Source organism: Bubalus bubalis, chromosome 23 (assembly GCF_019923935.1).
Source record: "Bubalus bubalis isolate 160015118507 breed Murrah chromosome 23, NDDB_SH_1, whole genome shotgun sequence".
Taxonomy (NCBI): domain Eukaryota; kingdom Metazoa; phylum Chordata; class Mammalia; order Artiodactyla; family Bovidae; genus Bubalus; species Bubalus bubalis.
In genome coordinates this window covers 34,031,015-34,052,759 of record NC_059179.1, presented here as the reverse complement: position 1 = coordinate 34,052,759, position 21,745 = coordinate 34,031,015, and the positions used below count along the sequence as shown (strand labels likewise).

Here is a 21,745-nt window from a genome sequence, read left to right as displayed (position 1 = left end):
CCACGGAAACAAAAACAAAGGTGGCCAAAGCACACGTGTGAATACACACATGCACACACACGCAACCTAACAACCGTGCAAAGCTTCCAAAGAGTGGAAAGAGAAAGGAAAACACAGAGCAGCTGAAAGGGAGGTCCCAGTGCCAGCTGTGCATTAGCTACAGCCTGATGCCTGATGCTAACGGAAATTCTTCTGCATAATTAGGACCCACGTGTCATGAAAGCTCTGGGAATGAGTTTGAACATGACCAGCCCACAGGGTCGGGAGACCTGAATGACGATGCACTAACTTGCTATGTGATCTTGGCCAAGTCAGCTCCCCTCGGCCTCACTTGCTTCCCCTGTCATTTGAGGATGGAAGAGATGGTCTCTAACAACCTCTCCAGTTTTCACAGTATATGATTATAACTGAAAAAAAAACAAAAACAAAAAGCCACTCTAAATAACTTTTTCCAAAACCTGTTTTCTGGTCCCATTCAGAGAGGAGGGGGCGAGCCGTTGCATGTGGTCATATGTAAACTCCCCGCTGGGTGGGCTGCTCTCCTTTCGGGAGGGCCCCCAAACAGCTTTGGTACCCACCATCCTCTTCGTAGTACCAGTCAGGGTTGTCAGAATAGGCAGGGGTGCTGCTGGCATTCTCTTCCTGGTTATGATACTCTTGGCTGTACTCATACTGGTCAGGAGTCCAATCTACAGACATGGGAACAGGACAGAAGAAACCCTAATTGTTAGACTTAAAGAAGCCACCATTTTATTTCACTGAAAACCCCATTTTCTGAAGATTTCTAGGTCCTAAAAGAGGCTTCCTGTGTCTTTTCAGCTCCTGACACTGATAGGGTGTATAGAAGGGGTCAAGCATTGTGAATTTTCATTTGAGGGGGTTGTTATGACCCAGTGATCCAGTACTGGCACTTGGCAAGGTCAAGAGCACATGACTGGAAATGGGCAGAAGATGTCAAGTTCCGGCCAACTGTGTTCTCGGTGCCTCAGTTTCCTCGCCTGTAACAGGAAGATGACTGGGGTCTAGGAATCCTCCAAGTTGCTATACAAGATCTGCCCAGGGTCAGATCCAGGGGCACTTGGGTGCCTTGTTGGGTGGTTCTATGAATGAAATTTCTCAGTGGGACTTCACCAGTCACTTCAGCTCAATCAAGTCAAAGAAATTTGTCCTCCCTTTCGGTCACAGCATCAAACTGCTCCCAAGTTATTTCTATAGAGTCATCATAACCGTTAATATTTACTGAGTCTTTACTATGTACCAGGCTTGGTACTAAGCGTTTTACATGAACCATCCCATTTCATTCTCCTGAAAATCTAGGAAGTGTATTATTATCTCTACTTTAAACCACACACTAATAGATGTAGCTTATGAACTAAGGCAGCTTATCTCCGCTCAACCCCTAGAGTGCACACTCTCAGCTTCTTCAGCAGGCCTCTCACACTGCCTCAGAGAATTCACACTTGCCCTTGTCAAAGGGGTCCAGTCATTCCCATTGCACATCCAGCCTGTTAATTAGGAATCACCCAAGAACAACCTTGAGAAGATTCACACATCTTGCCCACTGAGAGAAAGGGCAGTGTGTGGCCTTGGCCATGGTGGTAAATCTCACACTAGACCAGTCCGTTGGGGAAAGCAGGTGTGTGTGAGGCTGGACCCAAGCTCTTTGTTGTCCGGGGCTTTGGAAGATGTTGGTAGCTCTGCGGCTGACAGAGAGAAGTTTGGGATTTAAGAGAAGTAGGGTTGACTTTGCTCTCGCCAGCTGGCAGGAGTGTGGCAAGTCGGCAAGCTGAAGCTGCAAGAAAGCCCTCCGGAGATGCATATGATAATGGCGTAGGGGCAAATGCAGATAGCCGACCTGAAAGGGCACTCCCACAGAGCCAGCTGATGGCTCCGAGGATGCCACTTTACCTAAGCCTGATTATCAATCACATTATCTTACTGGTCTCTCAGTCATTCCCTGATAGTCTTTATCTCTCTAGCCTTTGAAAAATCGACTTTTGCACAATGGCTGTTTTATATTTCCCATTAAAATGGAACTATCTTTTTATTTCCTTTTTGAATACGCCAACTCTGGTTCCTTGCCAAAGTTTCACCTCATTTATCACACTGTCAAGTCAAGACTCCCTTTGCTTCCTCATTATTTCGCTCGAGCCGCTTTTCCCCACTATGAAAATGCTCCCAGAGGAGGCCACCTTCCCAGGCATGAGGATCTAGGTTGAAGATAAGGCCATTGTCTTCCTGGAGCAAATCAAGTTTCTTTCCAGCTAGCTTGATAAAGTAGAGAAAGAGAGGGAGAGTGTGAAGGGAAAAAAAATATTTTTCTGAATTTGACATGAAAGATTTCAAACTGACATTTTGCAGAGACAGTGGGTTTGGTAATGAGATGATGGCCCCATTTCTTTCTTTCTTTTTTCTTTGGAGAATTGATTTTTGTTTTCCAACAGGTGTTTAGAGATCAGCGCCTTCGAATTGCTCCTGTAATTTCTCCCATCACTCCCACAAGTTGAGGGTCAGACTGGCTGATCTTGGTTAGACCATTGCAGATATTTGGAAATGAGGGGAGGTTTTTATAGATAGATGGAATGGTATGATTTTTCCAGATCACGAGGGATGGATGAAATGTGTGCTGGAGGGCTTTGACTTGAATCCAGTTCTATTTACAAGGCCTGCTCACCCCTCAGTGAAGCTAAGGAGGGAATGAAACACGCAGATGTTGATTATCGTCCTGCTAAGCAAGGCAGTGTGTGTGTGTGTGTGTGTGTGTGTGTGTGTGTGTGTGCTCACTCGGATCCGACTCTTTGCGACCCCAGGGACTGTGGCAGCCAGGCTCCTCTGTCCATGGGATTTCCCAAGCAAGAATACTGGAGTGGGTTGCCATTTCCTTCTCCAGGGGGTCTTTATGACCCAAGGATCAAGCCCATGTCTCCAGTATTGCAGGCAGATTCTTTACTGCTGAGCCACCAGGGAAGTTAAGCTGGGGGCAGGGGGTGGGGGACACAAAGTAGATTTTTTACTATATTGAGGTCAGCATCCCTGACCCTCAAATTGTTCAAGGGCCGACTATATCATGTAGTAGTAACAAACAGACCCGCATAGCTTGATTAATATTCAGTGCTGGTGGGATACAACTTCTAGATACTAGAACTCCTCAATGGCTCAGCTGGTTGCAGAATTTTAAGTTGCATGGCTCAATCTCAGAGGGCATAGCTCTTGTACTTCGTATTTAACATGGTCTATCTGATTTGTTTCCTCCAACTACATAGTTGGTTTCTTAAGAGTAAAAGCCATGTCGGTTCCTCTCTTTCGCTCCACAGTGCCCAACGCAGAGCCCTATTAGCCCCTGACATATATATTTGATAGATCAAGCTTTCCCTCGGTGGCCAAGCCTCCCTTCCTTCTGATCAGCCAACACACAGTGGGCACACGCCTCTGCCAGCAAAGATGGTGTCTGTCTGGTTTAGAATAAACAGAGAATTCAGGAGAGAAACTGTGAGACTTGGGTCATAGATATTTGGTGAAGACAGTGCCTGATGAGCTTGACAGCAGTATAGACATCTGTCTAAGGGCTTACCTGGGGAGAGAGGGATTGCATGCAGCCCGACATGAAATTTGGTTCCATTGGTAGATTTAAAAAAAATCACTCCAGGTTCAAATACAGATTATCAGAAATTTTCTCTAGTCTACAGAAAAGGAGAAAGCTTTGGGGGAAGAATGGGGCAGCTGTCAGAAGTATTTCATATCAGGTATAAAAAGAAACCCTTGTGGATTTGTCTAATTATCAGAGTCTGCTTTTAGAATTTATCAGGAAGAATGGTAAGAATATCTTAACTCCAATAATCCAAATAAGAGGTTATTACACACTCACTATTTTCTATGTATTGGTGACTATATTAAATAAATGTGATTTCACACAATCTGTTTAACCTTAACAAAACAAAACCCTAATGGCATAGGTCTTCTTATTTCTATTTTACAGAAAAGGAAAAGTTAGGGCAGAAGGAGATGATATCAGAACCCCAGTCTACCTGACTCCAGTCTAGTTTGCTTTTTATGAGCCCGGGAGCCTCTTGTGGGTTTGTGTTTCCTGAAAGTCCATGGGTTTTAGCTTCTAGGAAGTAACATGCATTGGGAAATCTCCTTTGGCACGTGTTCCAGGTCCCTGGACTGGGATTATCATGGTCCCTACAGAAAAACTCCAGAGTTCCTGGGATGGGGCTCTGCAGCTGCTTGGGTTAAAGAGCTCGCCAGATGTGTGGAACGGAGTAGAAATCCCTGGAACGCTGTCCCTGTTGGCACCATCCATCACTGTGGCACAAACTGTTCCTCCGAGGGCCGCCCCCAAACCCCAGCCCTGTCGGCCTGCATTTGATGCTTCCAATCGGCTGACAGGGCAAGCCCAGCAGAGACCCTTGCTGGCAGGCGGCAGGACAGCTGATGGATGCTCTCAGCCTGTGTTGCTGGGCCCAGTCTAGCCGGCTTTGAAGAGGCATTTCCATAGGCTTGTGGGCTGTTGTGTCACCTGCTTTGGGGAGATGGGCAGAGTCTGTGTTGTTTGATGGCCACCTCCTCTGCCACCCGTTGGGGACTGTGTCCTGGCCCCGTCTGTGCCAGCCAGGCCGTCACCACGCACTGACTCCAGCAGGATCAACCACAGAAGCAGCTTGCCGGTGGACACGAGCACAGTGTATCTCTGGCCCCACCATTGTCTAAAGACGGCGGGGAATCTGACAAAATTCCATCAAAGTATAACCCTCAGATGAAATTAAATCAGACACAAACAGAGGAGTCTTTAGAACCTAACCTGTTCTTTGCAGACAGACCCAGTCACGACATCTCACCTCATTCCACAGCCACAGGCTGACCGAACACCTTGAGAGGGACTCGGAAAACTGTGGGTGGCCTGCTCCAAGGTCCCTTCTTCTACTCACTGAACTCTCAGAAGCCATTGGCAGAGTTCTTATAAAGTCCAGAAGCTCAGCATGTTAAATTCCACTCTTTCCACTCCCTATTGCTGTTGTTTAGTCGCTAAGTCGTGGCCGACTCTTTGAGAGCCCATGGACTGCAGCACGCCAGGCTTCCCTGTCCTTCCCTGTCTCCCGGAGTTTGCTCAAACTCATGTCCATTAAGTGGTTTTTCAGCCTGTGCTTGAATACCACCAGGGATGGAGAACGTACTATTTTCCAAGAGCCCCAAAGCCCACTGAGATTTTTTTTGAGAACTCTGATGATCTACTATTCGCAGATTAAATCTGACACTATAGTTTCCAATCTGTTTAATTAAAACTGAGAGCTTTGTGGATGCATAGAATGTATCCAGTCCCTTTTCTGTGACGTCTGTTTAGCAGAACCACTGCATATAGTCCACGTTCTTTACGCTGTTCACTGCACAATCCAGGGCATCATAAACTTAGAGTCATTGCAGACGTCTTTTGCAACTTTCTGGCAGGTGGCAGTAAAGTGTGTTGAGGTAAATATCCCTCTTAATTCCCACAAAGGCTACCTCATGGACTAAGGGTGGGGCTGCTCTTCAAATACATGGAGAGTGAGGTCCCTTGAGACTTCAACGTCCTGTTTCTTCTTCTGTGTGACCACACAGTTCTGCAGCTCTGTCTCCTGGGCACCCAGACTACAGCAGCCCATTCAGTGGTGCCTGAGAAGTTTTGTGCAGAAGGCTGGGGTGGGGGCAGCTCGTCCCATCTCTGGACTTTGGACCTTCCCTGGATTCCACGTGTGGACACTGCTGGTCTGGCCATCCAAGGGAGCCCTCCCTGAAATACGATCCTTCCAAGGAATTACATGTTGTTGAATTCAACATTCTCTTGTGCTTTGAGCAAAGACCCCGATCCTTTCAAACCCCAGCATGCCACATTCATGTATATTTCTTACCAGTTTCACAAATGTTCCCTAAGCACATGGGGTGGGATAAGGTCACTTGCCTTGAGCTGGCACAAGTCTGTCTGCCCATGTAGGGCTTTGCTGCCAGAGAATATTGACTGTCAAGCTGAATTTGACCCGGTGCCATCTTTGCTCCAAAGAGACCCTTGATCCAAAGCTGAGATGTGACTGTAGTCTCCTTGTGCCTGGCTCGTGTCCTCTGCGGGTGACCAACAAGGGGCACTACCAGTGGGGGACGCGTTCTCCCCCCCAAGTGAAGTAGTGAGTGGAGTTAACTCCCTTGGGTCTCAGAGCAGCAAAAAGAGACTCGGACCTGGAGAGAGAGACCCAGAGGGGACCAGATGGCAGGAAGGAGCAGCTCTGCTCAGCCCAGGGTACCAGACAGAGGAAACAGGATGGGGAGAAGGTGAGAGGTGGCAGGTGTATCTGTGAGAGAAGAGCTTGTGTGAAAGAACACTGAGAAAAAAAAGCCGGTGGAGAAGCATCCCAGTGGGGCTGCTGGCAGGAGGCCATCAGCAGGGATGGGCCAGCCTGGAGCCTACCTACATTACACCACCCTCTCCACAGAGAGATGCCGGCCTGCCACTGATGGAGTGGAGAGAGTAGGGTAGCCCAGGGCTGGCCTGCCTGGAGCCATTGCTCAAGCCATCCTCCTTTTGCCAAGGCAAAGTGTCTCATCTCAGCATTAGTAGGCTGTGTGACCTGGGGCAGGTTGCTTCCCCTCTCTGAGCCTGTTTCCTTCTCTGCGAAATGAAGGGGTTTAACTACTTCAGCAATTTTTCTCTTGGAGTCTTGAGGCAACATCAGTCAACTCAAAATTGTGTGAAACACTGGTTTGTGGACACATAAACACCCAGGAGTATATTTCTTTGAGTATAATCCTCAAAGGGGTCCAAGCCACTTCTGAAACATTGGAACCCTGGAGGCACACGCACACTCACACCCCTTTTCTCCATCCCAGAACCAGCCTGTGAACAGCCCCAGGGCAGTTTGCACACTCACCTGGGTCCGGCTCTGTGAGAAAAGACAGCAGGGATAACTGAAAGAGAAAATGACAGAGAGGAGCAAGGTTGAGTTCTCTGAGCTGGTTGGGCTCTTTCCTGAGCTCCCATGAGCTAAAAGGGGCTGTTTTGGGGTCATAGCCAGGGCATAGCAGCACTAGGTACTTTCTGATGGCTGGGGGGAAGGGGGTGTGGATTGGAGAGAGTGGTAGGGCCTATTTGACCACATTCCCCACTCTTCCTGTGCTGGTTCAGCATCCGAAACATCACTCTTCTCCTCAGTATGGATGCAGCGTGCTTGCACTTAACTGATCCCATGGTGAAACCTGGCTGCCCAGGTACCGACCGTCTTCTTAGTTACAGCGATCACCATGTATTGTGTGTCTCCTCTGCCTGACTATACACTGCTGCATTTAACTCTTACAACAACCCTATGAAGAGGCATTTATTAGCCTGTTCACAGATGAGGAAATTGAGTTTCAGAGGTCACACAGCTGTGAGAGGAGTCACATTCATGCCCATGTCTAGGTGATTGCCTTAGACTTCTCTGGTGGCTCAGAGGGTAAAGAATCTGCCTGTAACTCAGCAAACCTAGATTCAGTCCCTGGGTTGGGAAGATCCCCTGGAGAAGGGAATGGCAACCCATTCCAGTATTCCTGCCTGGGAAATCCCAAGGACAGAGGAGCCTGGTGGGCTACAGTCCATGGGGTTGTAAAGAGTTGGACACAACTGAGTGACTGTCACACAACAGCTCTTTAAGGTTGGAGATGGACAGACGTTTAAACTCTCCAGTTGCTCCTCATTGTTCTTGGAACAAAATAGGAACACCTGCCATGACCTATGAACCTCATCCCAGACCCTTTCCTCCAAATATTGTTTCTCTCCTGATGCTCCAACTAGACCTGGGTTCAAAATGGCACCAGCCGAGCTCTTCCCTCCTTGGGGCTTTTGCACTTGTTCCTTCCGCCTAGATAGCTTGCCCCACCATTGCTCCCTTGCCTCCGTGTCAGCTTGAATGTCATCTTCCCCGCATCTTCCCTGCCTCCCCCATCAGAATGACTCACCCCAATAGTTTTGTCTCTGCGCCCATTCATTTCCTCCATGGTGCCCATTACAGCTTATAATTTTATATGTGTTTATTTGCATGTTATCTGTTGCTCACATCAAACTCTGATTCTCTAGAAAATTAAGGCTCTTTCTGTTTCACCACTGATGTATTTAGTCATTATCCAGCAGTGTTTGGCATATGGCATGCCTCAACATAGGTTTGCTGAAAAAATAGATAATGGTAGGAATAGTGTTTGTGTTGTTTTTAAAATGCAGTCAGTCAGTCAGTTCAGTCGCTCAGTCATGTCCGACTCTTTGTGACCCCATGGGCTGCAACATGCCAGGCTTCCCTGTCCATCACCAGCTCCCAGAGCTTGCTCAAACTCATGTTCATCGAGTCCGTGATGCCATCCAACCATCTCATCCTCTGTTGTCCCCTTTGTTTTTAAAATGCAGTACATCAGAAAAAAAGAGAAAGTGTTATTTATTTAATAGGTGGAATATTTCCTTTCAGTTAAATCAGAGATCAGCAAAAAAAAAAAAAAAAAAAAAGCTCTGAGGCTGAAGCCAGATTGTGTTTTTGCCAATAAAGTTTTATTGGAACATGGCCCCTCCCACCTGCTTGTATACTGACTTTAACTCTTTCCATGCTATAATGGTAGGACAGTTGTGACAGAAACAGTATAGTCCCAAATATTTCCTGTCTGGAACTTTACAAGGAAGGTTTGCTGACCTCTGTCTTAGGAAACAGGAGCTCCGTCTTCTGACAGGCTTCCCTTTGGTTCTCAGTGGCCAGGAAGCTGCTGTCAGTATGATGCATTTTCCTGGTACCCAGTCTAGGCAGTTTCGTATATTTGCTTCCTCCACCTCCAGCAGAATCTTCAGTTTTCTGTTTCACTGTAGTGCCTTCAGTCATTTTTGGGTAAAATGGTAAGAAGAAAGAATGCATTCGACATGGTGTACGAAGGGCACAACAATCTAGACAAAAATGCTTATCCTGAATCTGCTCATGAAGAACATGACAGACACAAAGCGTGGGCTTTCTGCAAAACAGCTAGCCTCAACTCTGCAAGCCTGCCAGTGTCATAAAAGATGAAAAAGATGGGAAGATTGTTCCCTATTAAATGAGACTAGAGAGACCTGACAACCAAATGCAGCGAAGGATCCTTGATTGGATCCTAGATTTGAAAAAAAAAAAAAAAAAAAAAGCCCTGAAGGATATCATTGGGACTATTGGGAAATTTGAATATAGACCTAGGTTAGACAGTATTATTGTGTCAATGTTGAGTTTCTTGAGTGTGATAATGGAAGTGTGGTTTTATAGAAAATGCCTTTGTTCTAAGAAGGTCCTGAAGCAGGGAGTGGGATGGCTGCAGTTTAGTTGCAAAGGATTCAGCAAACCAACCAACTAACCAACCAACCAAAGCAAATGTGTGTACATAAAATCAGGACAGAAAACAACATGGCAAATGATCAGTGTTGCATCTGTCTGGGTGAACAATATTCACTGTATTATTCTTTCCACTTTTCTAGAGGTTTGACAAATTATAAAATAAAAAGTTGGGGAGGAGAAAGGATGCAGAGACAGAGGTCATTTGCTGCCTGGAGTGCGCCTGTTTTGGAGAGGTGAGGGCAGGTCGGCAGAGGAATGGCAGGCTCAGGGCTCAGGGTGTTTCTGGCCCTGGGGAGTGTCTGACGTTGATACCTCCGGGCTTGGGTGCCAGGTAGGTGCCAGAGAAGAGGAATGAGGGGACCCTGGAACAAATGTTACCTCCTCCTTCAATCTTATCCTCATCACAGCCAGTCAACTCAGCCTTTATCCAGCCCTTTGTCTGTCTCTTCATCCCTCCATGAAGCTGTCTGGAGGCCAGGGCCTGTCCCTCTCTACCGGCCTTCATCCAGGCCTGCAGGACTCACGCCAGGCCAGAGCCCCACATTTTAACTGGAAACTGGAGCCTGAGGGACAGCTGGGTGCTGCACTGCTTGTGGCCAGCAGGTGGCAGACGTGCCCTTCGCAGGAATTGGAACCGGAGCTGGAGCTCAAATGGAAACTAAACAAAAAGAAAGTAGGACCTTCCCAAGCTGGGGGCCCTTCAGGCTCTGGGAGTCTGAAACAGCTGCCTCCCAGCTGTGCACCCTGGACTGATGTCAAGGGGTCCCAGGGGTCCGAAGCAGGCCCACTTATTTCGTGAATCACTGGATCCACCCACAGAAAAGAGGCTGTGGTGGAAACGTGGATACTGGCAGTCACAACACCAGGCTGGCCCAAACCAGAAAGCCCACAAGCATCGCCAGTTGTTTGCGCCATACACCTGGATCCTGTAGCTCACCTGGGTGATGGCAGGGCATGAGGACTGTGAATAGACAGCATCTACCTACTTTCATCCCTATAATCCATTCTGTTCCTACAGAGAGAGACAGGGAAAGGATAAAAATTCTTATTCCTGGGACTTGTAAATCCAAAGAGGAAGATCACTGGTGCAAAACAAGGAGAATGGGGACAACTATGATCTCAGTTCACATTTATTAATACCTGACAGTTGCCAAGGACTGTGCTAAATGTTTTATGTGCATTTTGTCCCTTTTATTACACATAATCTTCGATAATTGGAGTACTATAATTATGTCCATTGCAGATGTTAAGTTACCGAAAGTAACTCAGCTGGTAAATGCTGGAGCCAGAGTAGAAGGGAGCCAGTCTTATGCCAGAGCCATTGTGTGAGGGATGAGAGACCCACCGCATGCAAGTATGATAATGAAGGAAGTAGGAGAGCCTCCCAATCCTAAGAGAGGCAGGGCACTCTCTGGTGAAGAGATTGGGCCCCTGTCTTTGGAAAGTTTTTGCAGGTCCTACCCAGACTAGCTCAGGCCTGGCAGACGCAGAAAGGGCCTCTAGGCTCCAGGGACATCCAGGGTAGGGACAAAAGTCAGCTGGAGCCTCAGCCAGTTCACTGTGACAAACACATTTCAGCACACATCTCCACCCAGATCGAAAGGCGCACAAGCTACTGCCTGCTTCTTCCGTCATGTGTATCCCCAGTCTCACCATGGCTGAGTGCTCACAACTGCCCAACTCCTCTGAGAGGGCTAGGAATAGCTACTTCTGGCACGTGGGAAGGTAGACGTTTTGCAGTAGATTCAGTGAGACCCCTTGAGATCCAACTGCTGGTCCATCTCTAATCAGGCTTTCACGATGGATCCATGCCTCAGGACTTTGGCCTTCCCCAGTTGGAAGGACTGATGCTGAAGCTGAAACTCCAATATTTTGGCCACCTAATGTGAAGAACTGAGTCATTGGAAAAGACCCCGATACTGGGAAAGATTGAAGGCAGGAGAAGGGGATGACAGAGGATAAGATGGTTGAATGGCATCACTGACTCAATGGACATGAATTTGAGCAAGCTCCGGGAGTTGGTGATGGACAGGGAAGCCTGGCGAGCTGCAGTCCACGGGGTCACAAAGAGACACGACTGAGTGACTGAACTGAACTGAACTAAACTGAGTTAGAAGCAAATTACTAGCAATGTTAACATCTCACCCCCTAACCCAGTCACCAGTGAGCATAATATGGTGTTTTCTAGACTAAGGATAGTTTTGGGGGGAAGGCGGCTGGGGGGAGGGGGGCGCAGAGAGAGGGATCCTGTGACTTACAGCATAATCTTCTTGGGGGTGGAGGGCATTATGGTCTCATCTCTTCTGTCCTATCTTTAATCTAGTGATTATTTCAACACAGGCTCTTCCTCTACTTTTTACAATTCTAAACCTTCTAGAAAACAAAACAAAAAAGCAGAGACTAAAAGTCTGTGTTGATAGTCTCTAGGAATTAACTATTAGGACATTTTCTCAGAAGGCAGAATGCTAAAGAATGGATGTTTTTGAACTGTGCTGCTGGAGAAGACTCCTGAGAGTCCCTTAGATAGCAAGGAGATCAAACCAGTCAATCTTAAGGGAGATCAACCCTGAATATTCACTGGAAGGACTGATGCTGAAGCTGAAGCTCCAGTATTTTGGTCATCTGATGCGAAGAGCCGACTCACTGAGAAGACCCTGATGCTGGGAAAGATCAAGGGCAGAAGGAGAGGGTGTCAGAGGATGAGATGGCCGGACAGCATCACTGGTGCCGTGAACATGAGCTTGGGCAAACTCCGGGAGATGGTGAGCGACAGGAGGCCTGGTGTGCTGCTCCACGGTGTCCCAAAGTCAGACTCAGCTGGGCGACTGAACAGCAAGAACAACAGCAATATGCTCTCAAAGGACTGGGAAGCAGTAGAGCAAAGAGCTGGGGCTAGACCTGACCTCCGGGGCTAGAACCTTGGCTTAGAATGAGCCAAGAGCGGAACAACCTTTCACCTGGTAGGTAAGATTGGAACTCATACCCCAGCCATCTCTTTCTCTTTGGATGTTCTTCCAAGCCCTGGTGGTAGACTAGATGTCACTACACACCAGGGAAGGATTTGCATTGCTCCTAAAGGCAGCTGGAGAGAACTGCATTGTGGCCATGTGAAGCTGCAGGGCTGGAAAGCGAGCCACGGGCAGGAGTGCACAACTCAGCAGGGCCTGTCCCCACTGCTGGACCAAGTGCTCAGTGTTGGGGTAAGAGGTGGAGGTGACAGAGGACAGGGGTTGCCAGTATTCCAGTCACCATTCCAGCTGCTGCTTCCCTCATACCATCCATCTGCTCTGGCCCCTGCTGCAAACATAAGCTATGTCCTGAGATGAACAATTATGCAAAACCTCAGCCATTTTTTAAAAATTGTAAAATATATGCACCATACCATTGTTTCATTTTAACCATTTTTAAGTATACCATTAAGTGGCATTAATTACATTCACAGTATTATGTAACCATCACCACTATCTATAGCCAAAACTTTTTCATCATTCCCAACATATAAACTCTGTATCCATTAAATAATAACTCTCGGGCTCCCCTGATGGTCCAGTGCTGAAGGATCCACCTTGAAATACATGGGACACCGGTTCCAGCCCTGGTCTGGGGAGATTCCACTTGCTTTGGCATAAATGGGCCCAGGGGCACAGCTACTGAAGCAGTTGCAGCTATAGTCTGTGTTCTGCAACAAGAGAAGCCACCACAACGAGAAGCCCAAGTACTACAGCCAGAGAAGCCCCCAGTCGCCACAACTAGAGAAACCCCGTGCACAGCAACGAAGACCCAGCACAGCCAAAAATAAATAAGTTAATTAAAAATTAAAAAATAACTCTCTTCCTTCCTCCTCCAAGCCCTCAGTAACCTTTATTGTACTTCGTCACTATGAATTTACCTACTCTAGGCACCTCATGTAAGTAGGCAATGGCACCCCACTCCAGTACTCTTGCCTGGAAAATCCCATGGACGGAGGAGCCTGGTAGGCTGCAGTCCATGGGGTTGCTAGGATTCGGACACAACTCAGCAACTTCACTTTCACTTTTCACTTTCATGCATTGGAGAAGGAAATGGCAACCCACTCCAGTGTTCTTGCCAGAGAATCCCAGGGACGGGGGAGCTTGGTGGGCTGCTGTCTATGGGGTCACACAGAGTCAGACATGACTGAAGTGACTTAGCAGCAGCATGTAAGTAGAATCATACAATATGTGTCTTTCTATGACTGGCTTTATGTCCACTATTCATGTTTTCAAGGTTCATCCATGTTGTAGCATATATCAAAATTTTTTTCCTTTTTATAGCTAAATAGTATTCCATGGCATATCACAGTTTATCCATTCATCTGCTGATGGACACTTGGGTTGTGATATCCTTTGTCTATATGAATAAGGCTGCTACGAACATTGGTGTACACGTAGCCGTTTGAGTCCCTAATTTCCATTCTTTGGGGTTGATATTAGAAGTGGAGTTGCTAGATCACGTTGTAATTCTATGTTTAACTTTTTAAGAAACCACCATGCTCTTCCACAGTGGCTGCACCATTTATTTCCACCAGCAATAAATGAGAGCTCTGATTTTTTCACATCCTCACCAATACTTGCTATTTTTCATTTTTAAAGGGTTCTAGGCATCCTGATAGGTGTGAAGTGGTGCCGCTCCATCCTTTGTGGTCAAAAGCAATCTCATCCTTGCTTTAGCACATGAACTATCCATCCATTGCACATGCGCACTGCTGTCCTAGCAGTGGCCTCACTGTGGCTTTGCTTTCATCTGGAGCTGGAGGGAAGGAGGGAAGGTTCTAAGGGGAAAATTCGAGGCCAAAGGAGAAGCAGCATCCAGTGGTCCCTCTGGGTGGTCTCCTTCTTGGGAGACTGGGCAAAGCTGTTTATAGGACCACAGTGATGAGCCAGGAGGTGAAGAGGAGCTGGCCCAGACCCTTTACATGCAAAGGAGGAAGCTCAGGCCCAGTGGGATGATGCAGTCCTGTAAGAACACGAGGGGACTGGGCCGGGGAGCAAGGCAAGGCCGGATCCCTTCACTCTGAGGCAGTCACCTGTGCCCGACCCAGAGCCACCTACACCACCTCTGTTCAGTTAGCTGCGGACTGGACTGCACAACATTTGCAATCGGTTGCTCTTCACATAAGCACTTGGTGAGAGATACTGGTGCAAATGGGTTATCACAGGAGCTTGCAGGGAGGGGGCCGAAGGATCAGGCATGAGACCATCCAGTATAAGGAGGTTGGAGAAAAACACATTTCTGGATGCGATCATGCTCTTGGGAGCCTACTGAAATGGCAAATGAATAAACAAAAGAGTGGGTTGGCCTTGTGTCTGAGGCCCACCACATGGGCACAAGCCCCAATATTCCCCTCCTCTGCCAGTCAGTTCTCAGGAAAAGCCCAGGGCTTCCCAGGGAGGTGGACTTCCCTGGTGACTCAGATGATAAAGAATCCACCTGCAATGCAGAACTGTTTTTGATCCCTGGGTTGGGAAGATCCCCTGGAGAAGGGAATGGCAACCCACTCCAGTAATCTTGCCTGGAGAATTCCATGGACAGAGAAACTTGGCAAGCAGGCTATAGTCCACGGGGTCATAAAGAGTCAGTCGCAACTGAGCAACTGTCTCTCTCACTTTTTTCACTTTCCCAGGAAACTAACTTCCCACGAATGGGAACCAATTCCATCCCCGAAGCTGTCTTTACATCTGTGTTTTCCCTGGTGTGGCATGTGAACTGCTGCTGGTATCCAAGTTGATTCGGGTGGTGCCTGGCCAGGGGAGACATCACGTCAAAACATAGCGTGAGAAAGCCATTTCCTTCTCAGTTTTACTGTAAGCTCTCCCAATCCCATAACAAAGACAGACTGGGGTGGTGCTGGTAAGTCCTCCTCTAAAGTGAAGTATTAGTCGCTCAGTCATGTCTGCCTCTTTGTGAGATCATGGACTGTAGCCCAGCAGGCTCCTCTGTCCATGGGATTCTCCAGGCAAGAATACTGGAGTGCTGGAGTGGGTTGCCATTTCCTTCTCCAGGGGATCTTCCCAACCCAGGGATCGAACCCAGGTCTATCTCATTGCGGGTAGATTCTTTACCATCTGAGCCACTCTTCCTAATCTTCCCTCCCACCAAGGAGAAAGCAGAGTTCCGCGTGGAGTTTTAGAATGGCAGCTGCAGCCAGTTGGAATTCAATATCATTGTTTCCTTTTCTTTGATTTTCCAATTTATAGTAGTGACAGTTTCCTTTCAAAATAAATCTATTTAGGTTGACAGAAAGTATTAAGAAACTAGTCTTGGCTTTGGCAAAATTTCTGAAGATGGATTCATTCATGACTCAAGTTTTGAAAGCCCTGAGCTAACGGGCTAGCCATCTAGCAAGACTTGATCCCTCTCATGTTGGAAAGAAAAGCTTCAGGGATTGTTGGAGAAGCTTCCAGGTGGGAGTGACTTTTCCTCCTGCCTGAAGCTGAAATCTGAGGCCACTGTCCCTCTGGACACGTTCCATTCCACATTGAAAGTCTCAGTCGTTTCAGGGTGGTGCCTGCCACAGCAACCTCTAACGCAGAGGTTATGAATTTGGGACCAGCATCAAGCCATCCTGGGTTTGAATCCCAGCTCTGTAACCTCACAGGGCAGCCATCTGTGCAGATTATTTAATTTCTTTAAAGCTTAGTTTGTTATCTGTAAAATGAGGATGACAACAGCCCTTACCTCATGGGGCTGTGGGGAAGTGATGCATGAGGTAATAAATATAAAACACACAATGTCTGACGTAGAGCAAGGACTTAATAAGCTTAATAAATACTTGCTACCGTGATTATCAGCCATTGTTGTCAATATGTTAAAAAAAATTTTTTTTTTTCAAAGTCAATATGTTAAAAAAATTTTTTTTTTTCAAATTATGAAGTGATTGAGGAGAGCTCGCTCAGCACAAATTCTTCCTGGAATTTGTTCGTTGGGTCACAAGCACGTCACACCAGCCCCCTCCCCCCATTTTTCCTGGGATCTTTGCCAAGTCCTAAGCCAGGAAACCTTGTTATATTAATTATGAAGAAAAAGCATGTTTTATTTAAAATCCCGGCTGCCGAATATTCTGCCATGCTGTTTCTTTCTCTGTGACAGCAGAGTTGCTTTTGCATTTAGGAAACTCTAAAGAATTGAAAATATAAATATATCTGTGACTACACACACATTCGATTTCCTGCGACCTGATTTCCCTAAATAACAGCGTACACTACCAGAGCTAATGAGCTGGACTTGTGCTTAGGATCAGGGTTTTTTATATCTATAGGTACATGCAGTGCAAATCAGTACTTATCTTTTCCATAAGACTTTGAATGGGTTACACAGCATGAAGGAGGGATGTCTCCTATGCCTGAAAGAGACTCTGACATTCTGGAGCATTGAGGCTTTGAAAAGGGCGGTTTGTGTCTTCTTGTCAAAGCCCTTGTTTGGTCCTGGGGGCCATGCGGTTATGGATTCTTGAATTAATCAGACAAGGAGCCCTGTAACTTGACCACCCAAAATTGACTCTAATATTTCGGCATCCACAGTGTTTCTGAACAATAATCAGACAAGCATGCTCTCTGTGTTTCTTTCCTTGTTTGTCTCTCTCTTTCCAAGGTAGAACTGGACAGGTAATGTACACCCATCGAACAGAGACAGTGTCAAAAACAGAGCATGCTGGGACCTGGGGGACCTGGGGTCTTCAGTTTCTAATACCAGAAGCAGTAGTTCCTTGTCCCCTCCGTGTCATATAAGAATGGAAGCCTGTGTTAACAGAATGTCTGATTTTCAGGAAAAGCTGGGGTCTGTATTATTATGAGGTGTCCTGATTCTCAAATGTCACCAGCAATTGAAAGGACATGAAAACACTCTTCAGGTTGAACTTTTACCTGACAAACAAAACATGGGCTGTGAGCAACATGTATCCCAAGCCACAAATTTACAACCTCTTGTCTGTGCAGATATTTTTGTGACTCTCTACCTAGGAGGATTCTGGAGCCCTAGAGTTCTTGAGTTTAAATTCTATAGGGTTTACAAAGCTAAGAAATGGGAGCAAACATGCATTTTAATTGCAAGGCCCCCTGTTGAGGATGAGCTGAGATAAACAGGGCAAGCCTGACAAGCCTTGTCCTCTAGCTTCTGACCCTGGAAGAAGTCAAATTGCATTACAGCTGAGCCCAGGAGCACCCCAAGTCACCCTCAGAACCGCAGCAGGAAAAGACGTCAAAGCCCTAGGGACAGGGCACATAGCCAGGCAAACCTCCTGTGATGGGTGAGGAGTCACAGAGCTGCATCTCAATTCTGGCTGGGAAGTTAGGTCACCATCTGTGGGCTTGCTTCTCCTTCAGAAAATGGGAATAACAATACGAGATGTCCTGGGGATTTTGTTGTTTAGTTGCTAAGTTGTGTCCAACTCTTTTGCACCCCCGTGGACTGTAGCCCGCCAGGCTCCTCTGTCCATGGAATTTCCCAGGCAAGAATACTGGAGTGGGTTGCCATTTCCTACTCCAGACAATCTTCCCGACCCAGGGATTGAACCTGATTCTCCTGCATTGGCAGGCATTCTGCACCACTGAGCCACCAGGGAAGCCCCTGTGCTGGGGACAGGTGTTCAACCCTGACAGGTAAGGAAAAAACAAATCTAGACCAGACCAGGAAGGCATTATGAAGTATTCCCTGGAATCTATGGCAATATTTGACCACGCTTTATTGGGATCATGATACCTGAATATAAACCTAAGTTGCAGATGAGCCCACAGAGAAGTCATCATAATGTTTGTGGTATGATCTGAATGCATAGGCGGATTTCTGGGCATCTCTCCAGTGGGCAGCAATGGGAGACCTGTGACTGCTTTTGTTTAAACTTTCAGAGGCACAAGGAATCTGTGCCTGACGCTTGACCCAGCAATGGGCCCCTGGTCTAAAAGCCCCCCATCCCTATAGGAAGGATCATACCCCTAAGGCCATATGTTGTTGTTTAGTCGCCAAGTCATGTCTGGCTCTTTGTGTGTGTGTGTGTGTGTGTGTGTGTTTTGTGTCTGACTCTTTTGCAACCTCATGGCTGTAGCCTCGCCATGTTCCTCTGTCTATGGGATTTCCCATGCAAGAATACCGGAGTAGATTGCCATTCCCTTCTCCAGGGGATCTTCCTGACCCAGGGGACGAACCCAGGTCTCCTGCATTGCAGGCAGATTCTTTACCATCCGAATCACCAGGGAAGCCCCCCTAAAATTAGTTACTCAGTTGTGTCTGACTCTTTGTGACCTCTTGGACTATAGCCCACCAGGCTCCTCTGTCCAAGGAATTCTCCAGGCAAGAATACTGGAGGCTGTATGGACCAAAGAAATCTCATCCTCAGCCAGGGCCCCAGGCAAGAGACCTTATCCAGACAGATGGACACCAGCCATAGTCTGAGACTCAGCTCTGCCACCTCCTAGTTTGAGAACACGTTCCTCAGTTTCCTGCTCAGCAAAGTGGAAGCAATAATGGTACTTCTTTCTTTTCTTTTTAAACTTTTTACTTTGTGTTGGAGTGTAGCTGATTAACAATGCTGTGATAGTTTCAGGTGGACAGCCAAGAGACTCAGCCAAGCATGTACATGTACCCATCCCCCCACATTCCCCTCCCGTCCAGTCTGCCACATATCATTGAGCAGAGTTCCCTGTGCTATACAGTAGGGACTTGGTTATCCATTTTAAATATAGTGGTGTGTACATGTCCATCCCAAACTCCCTAACTATCCCTTCTCCCCATTCTCCCCCCTGGCAACCATAAGTTCATATTCTAAGTCTGTGAGCCTATTGCTGTTTGGTAAAAAATTTATTTGTATCATTTCTTTTTAGATTCCACTTATAAAAGCTGTAACATGCTATTTATCCTTCTCTGTTTGACTTATTTCACTCAGTATGAAAATCTCTAGGTCTATCCATGTTGCTGCAAATGGCATTATTTTGTTTTTTCTTCTGGAGAACTCAAAAACCAATGCCTCAGAAGCACGCGCACGGCACACAGGATTTCTCATTAAATGGCAGTTTGTTATTACTACCTACATTGGGGCAGGAGAAGCCACCCTGTTCATCTGGCTATGTGGTTCCTTCCTTCCTGGTGATGTCTCAAGCTCTCTAAACATCTGAGTGAGTTGGCCACTTTCCCCTGTATCTCTGTGTATTGGCCTATGGAATGCAAGCCACTCTCCCAGTCACCTGTCTGGCATGCATCTGGAGTAAGAAAACATTCCAAAGCCCTGAATCCTCTCTTTGGAATTGACTAAGCTCGTTGCCTAAAGGCTAGTTCTCATATTTTCTCTTTTATCCATTATTGACTTACAATTTCATTGCTAACCCTAAAAATTCACTAGGGCTTGCAAAATAAGAATTTGGGGAGACTGTTATCTTTTGCTGAACTTCAAACAGACAGCATCCACTCTCTTCCTTGCCTGCAAATTTTAGGATTTAATTTCTTCTGAGTGGTACTTTCCCTGGACCTTTTGTGAGTCTGATAATTTCCATCGCTTTTTTCTAGACCTGTGCTATTTCTGTAGGGTCTTAGCCTCAGACATTCAATAGCAATCAGTGATGTAAAGGGTTTGATAACGACTGATCATTGCACCCACACCACACACACACACACATACACAAGTTATCATTGGGAAAGAAAATTCTTTCCAAGATGAGTCATTAGCAGCTTAATATGGTACTAAGGTAGGTGTCCGTGTACAGTTTACGAAAAGGGGAGGAGAAGCTGCTGTTTTTAAGGCATGCTAATCAGAAAGCCTAGAATCTAATCTGCTTCCTGCAGGAAAAGCTCTATGGAGTGAAACTGGAAATAAAATGCAAAGGTATTTAATATGATGACTGTTATTTCAGTTCTCATCCGTTTCTTGTACATTACTCACCACCCCTCTCCACCCTAACAAAGGTGAGCCTTCTTTGATTTTTATAAAGAACTCGTGTTCACTTTGGAAATTTCAAGGGAAAAGAGCTCACATTTATTGAATGTGAGCATGCATTGCCCTGCTTAATCAGTCACGACCCTCCCCAAATCTGGGGGAGATTATCAGTTGATTTGCAGTAGAGGAAACTGAGGTTCACAGAGATGATGTTATTTGCACAAGGTTCCACACCCAGAATGTGGCGAAGCTGAGATTCAAACCCTGGCTCCCACACTCCCACCTCAGACCACCTCCAGCATGGAACTTGAGAGGTGTGAGGTCTGGTGAGGACCCCTCTCATATGCCCACAGAGACCCAGCTGACAGTCTTGGACTACCAGGACACGAAACAGGAGCAGATGTCTTGAGATGACATTAGCAGGACTAATGTCTTGAGTCCTCCATGTGAGACCCCCTGATGTCACTTTCCTTCTCCACGCACCACGACCTCCTGGGCCCCTGCTCACCTCTGCGCCCTGTTAACTACAGCCATACTCACAGGCTGATGCAAGGAAAAGTCCTGCTTGCGAAGCTTCTCTCCAAACTCCATCCACCTAAGTAAAGCTGTTGCCAGCAAGATTCTCCTCTAGGGCCAAAGTAGGGGGATTCTTACCCTATTGTCCCCCAAAGAAGCTGGAGAACTGGGTATGCATGTCAGCATGTACAGAGAAAGAGTTGGTAGCTTTCAGAGGCTTCCCAAAGGGATCTCTGGGTTCATATCAGACAAAACATGCTGCCTTAGTGGATTTTTTGGCTCCGATTCCCTTAGTTGGAAGTTGTTCATGGAGACTGCTCCAAGATGACTCAAGTCAATTGCATGGCTTCATGGAACTGGCCACTTAATAGCAACCAACATGAAAGACCCACATTAGTGCTTGAAATCAGGACATATTCGACCTGGCAACACCAGTCTTTCACAACTAAAGTTTCTCATTGCTCCTGGCCCAGTGGGTTTGGTCTTCCTAATAACCTCAGAGCCTCTCAACACCAGATATTTGAAAAGAACACTTACCCCAAAGGCTGTCTTTCCCGCCAGAATCATTAACAGCAGAACATGGAGATCAGACATTCTGGCAAACATCTTTGTAGTTTAAGAACTCTTGTTTTGCTCTAAATACAACTTCTTTTGTTGTCTCTGCCTTTGGGGGGGAGGGGGGAACGTCAGTCTCCCAGGATTCAGGAACAAATGAAGAGGATGCAAATTATTAACTAGGCATCAAATACTGTTTAATGTTTAATGTTTTGCAAACCAACTATCTTGATTAAACAAATGGTAACTTTGGGGCTGGGCTGAGTCATGGGGTTGGTTTCTTTTCTGGAGAGAAAGTCTCCAAAGAAAGCAGCAGAGATAAAGTGCCCCTGGCTCCTGGGGGTGGGGGCGGGATTGCCAAGGGTTCAGTGCAGAAGGCCCCACAGTTCACTAGCATCTTGGTTGCAGGATAAAAGCCTGGCCAGAGTGAGGCTCCTGCCACAGGCCTCTGACATTGCTG

At 46.8% G+C, this 21,745-nt stretch overlaps 1 protein-coding gene across 3 annotated transcripts in view; it reads right to left on the bottom strand.

Annotated features, from left to right (window-relative positions):
- Positions 1-21,441, bottom strand: part of HABP2 (hyaluronan binding protein 2) — a 34,810-nt gene extending 13,369 nt beyond the window's left edge. Inside the window, exons 1-4 of one of the 3 annotated variants that reach the window (XM_006043970.3) lie at positions 21,268-21,403; positions 8,676-8,848; positions 6,897-6,933; positions 579-689 (exon numbers count right to left, since the gene is read on the bottom strand). In XM_006043970.3, the coding sequence (XP_006044032.1) occupies positions 579-689; positions 6,897-6,933; positions 8,676-8,762 (235 nt within the window). In that variant the 5' untranslated portion in view covers positions 8,763-8,848; positions 21,268-21,403. Of the gene's footprint in view, positions 1-578; positions 690-6,896; positions 6,934-8,675; positions 8,849-10,272; positions 10,307-21,267 lie in introns of those variants that run through there. The other 2 variants (XM_025274120.2, XM_006043971.3) reach the window with 2 other exon arrangements.
- Between the last annotated feature and the right edge of the window lie 304 nt (positions 21,442-21,745).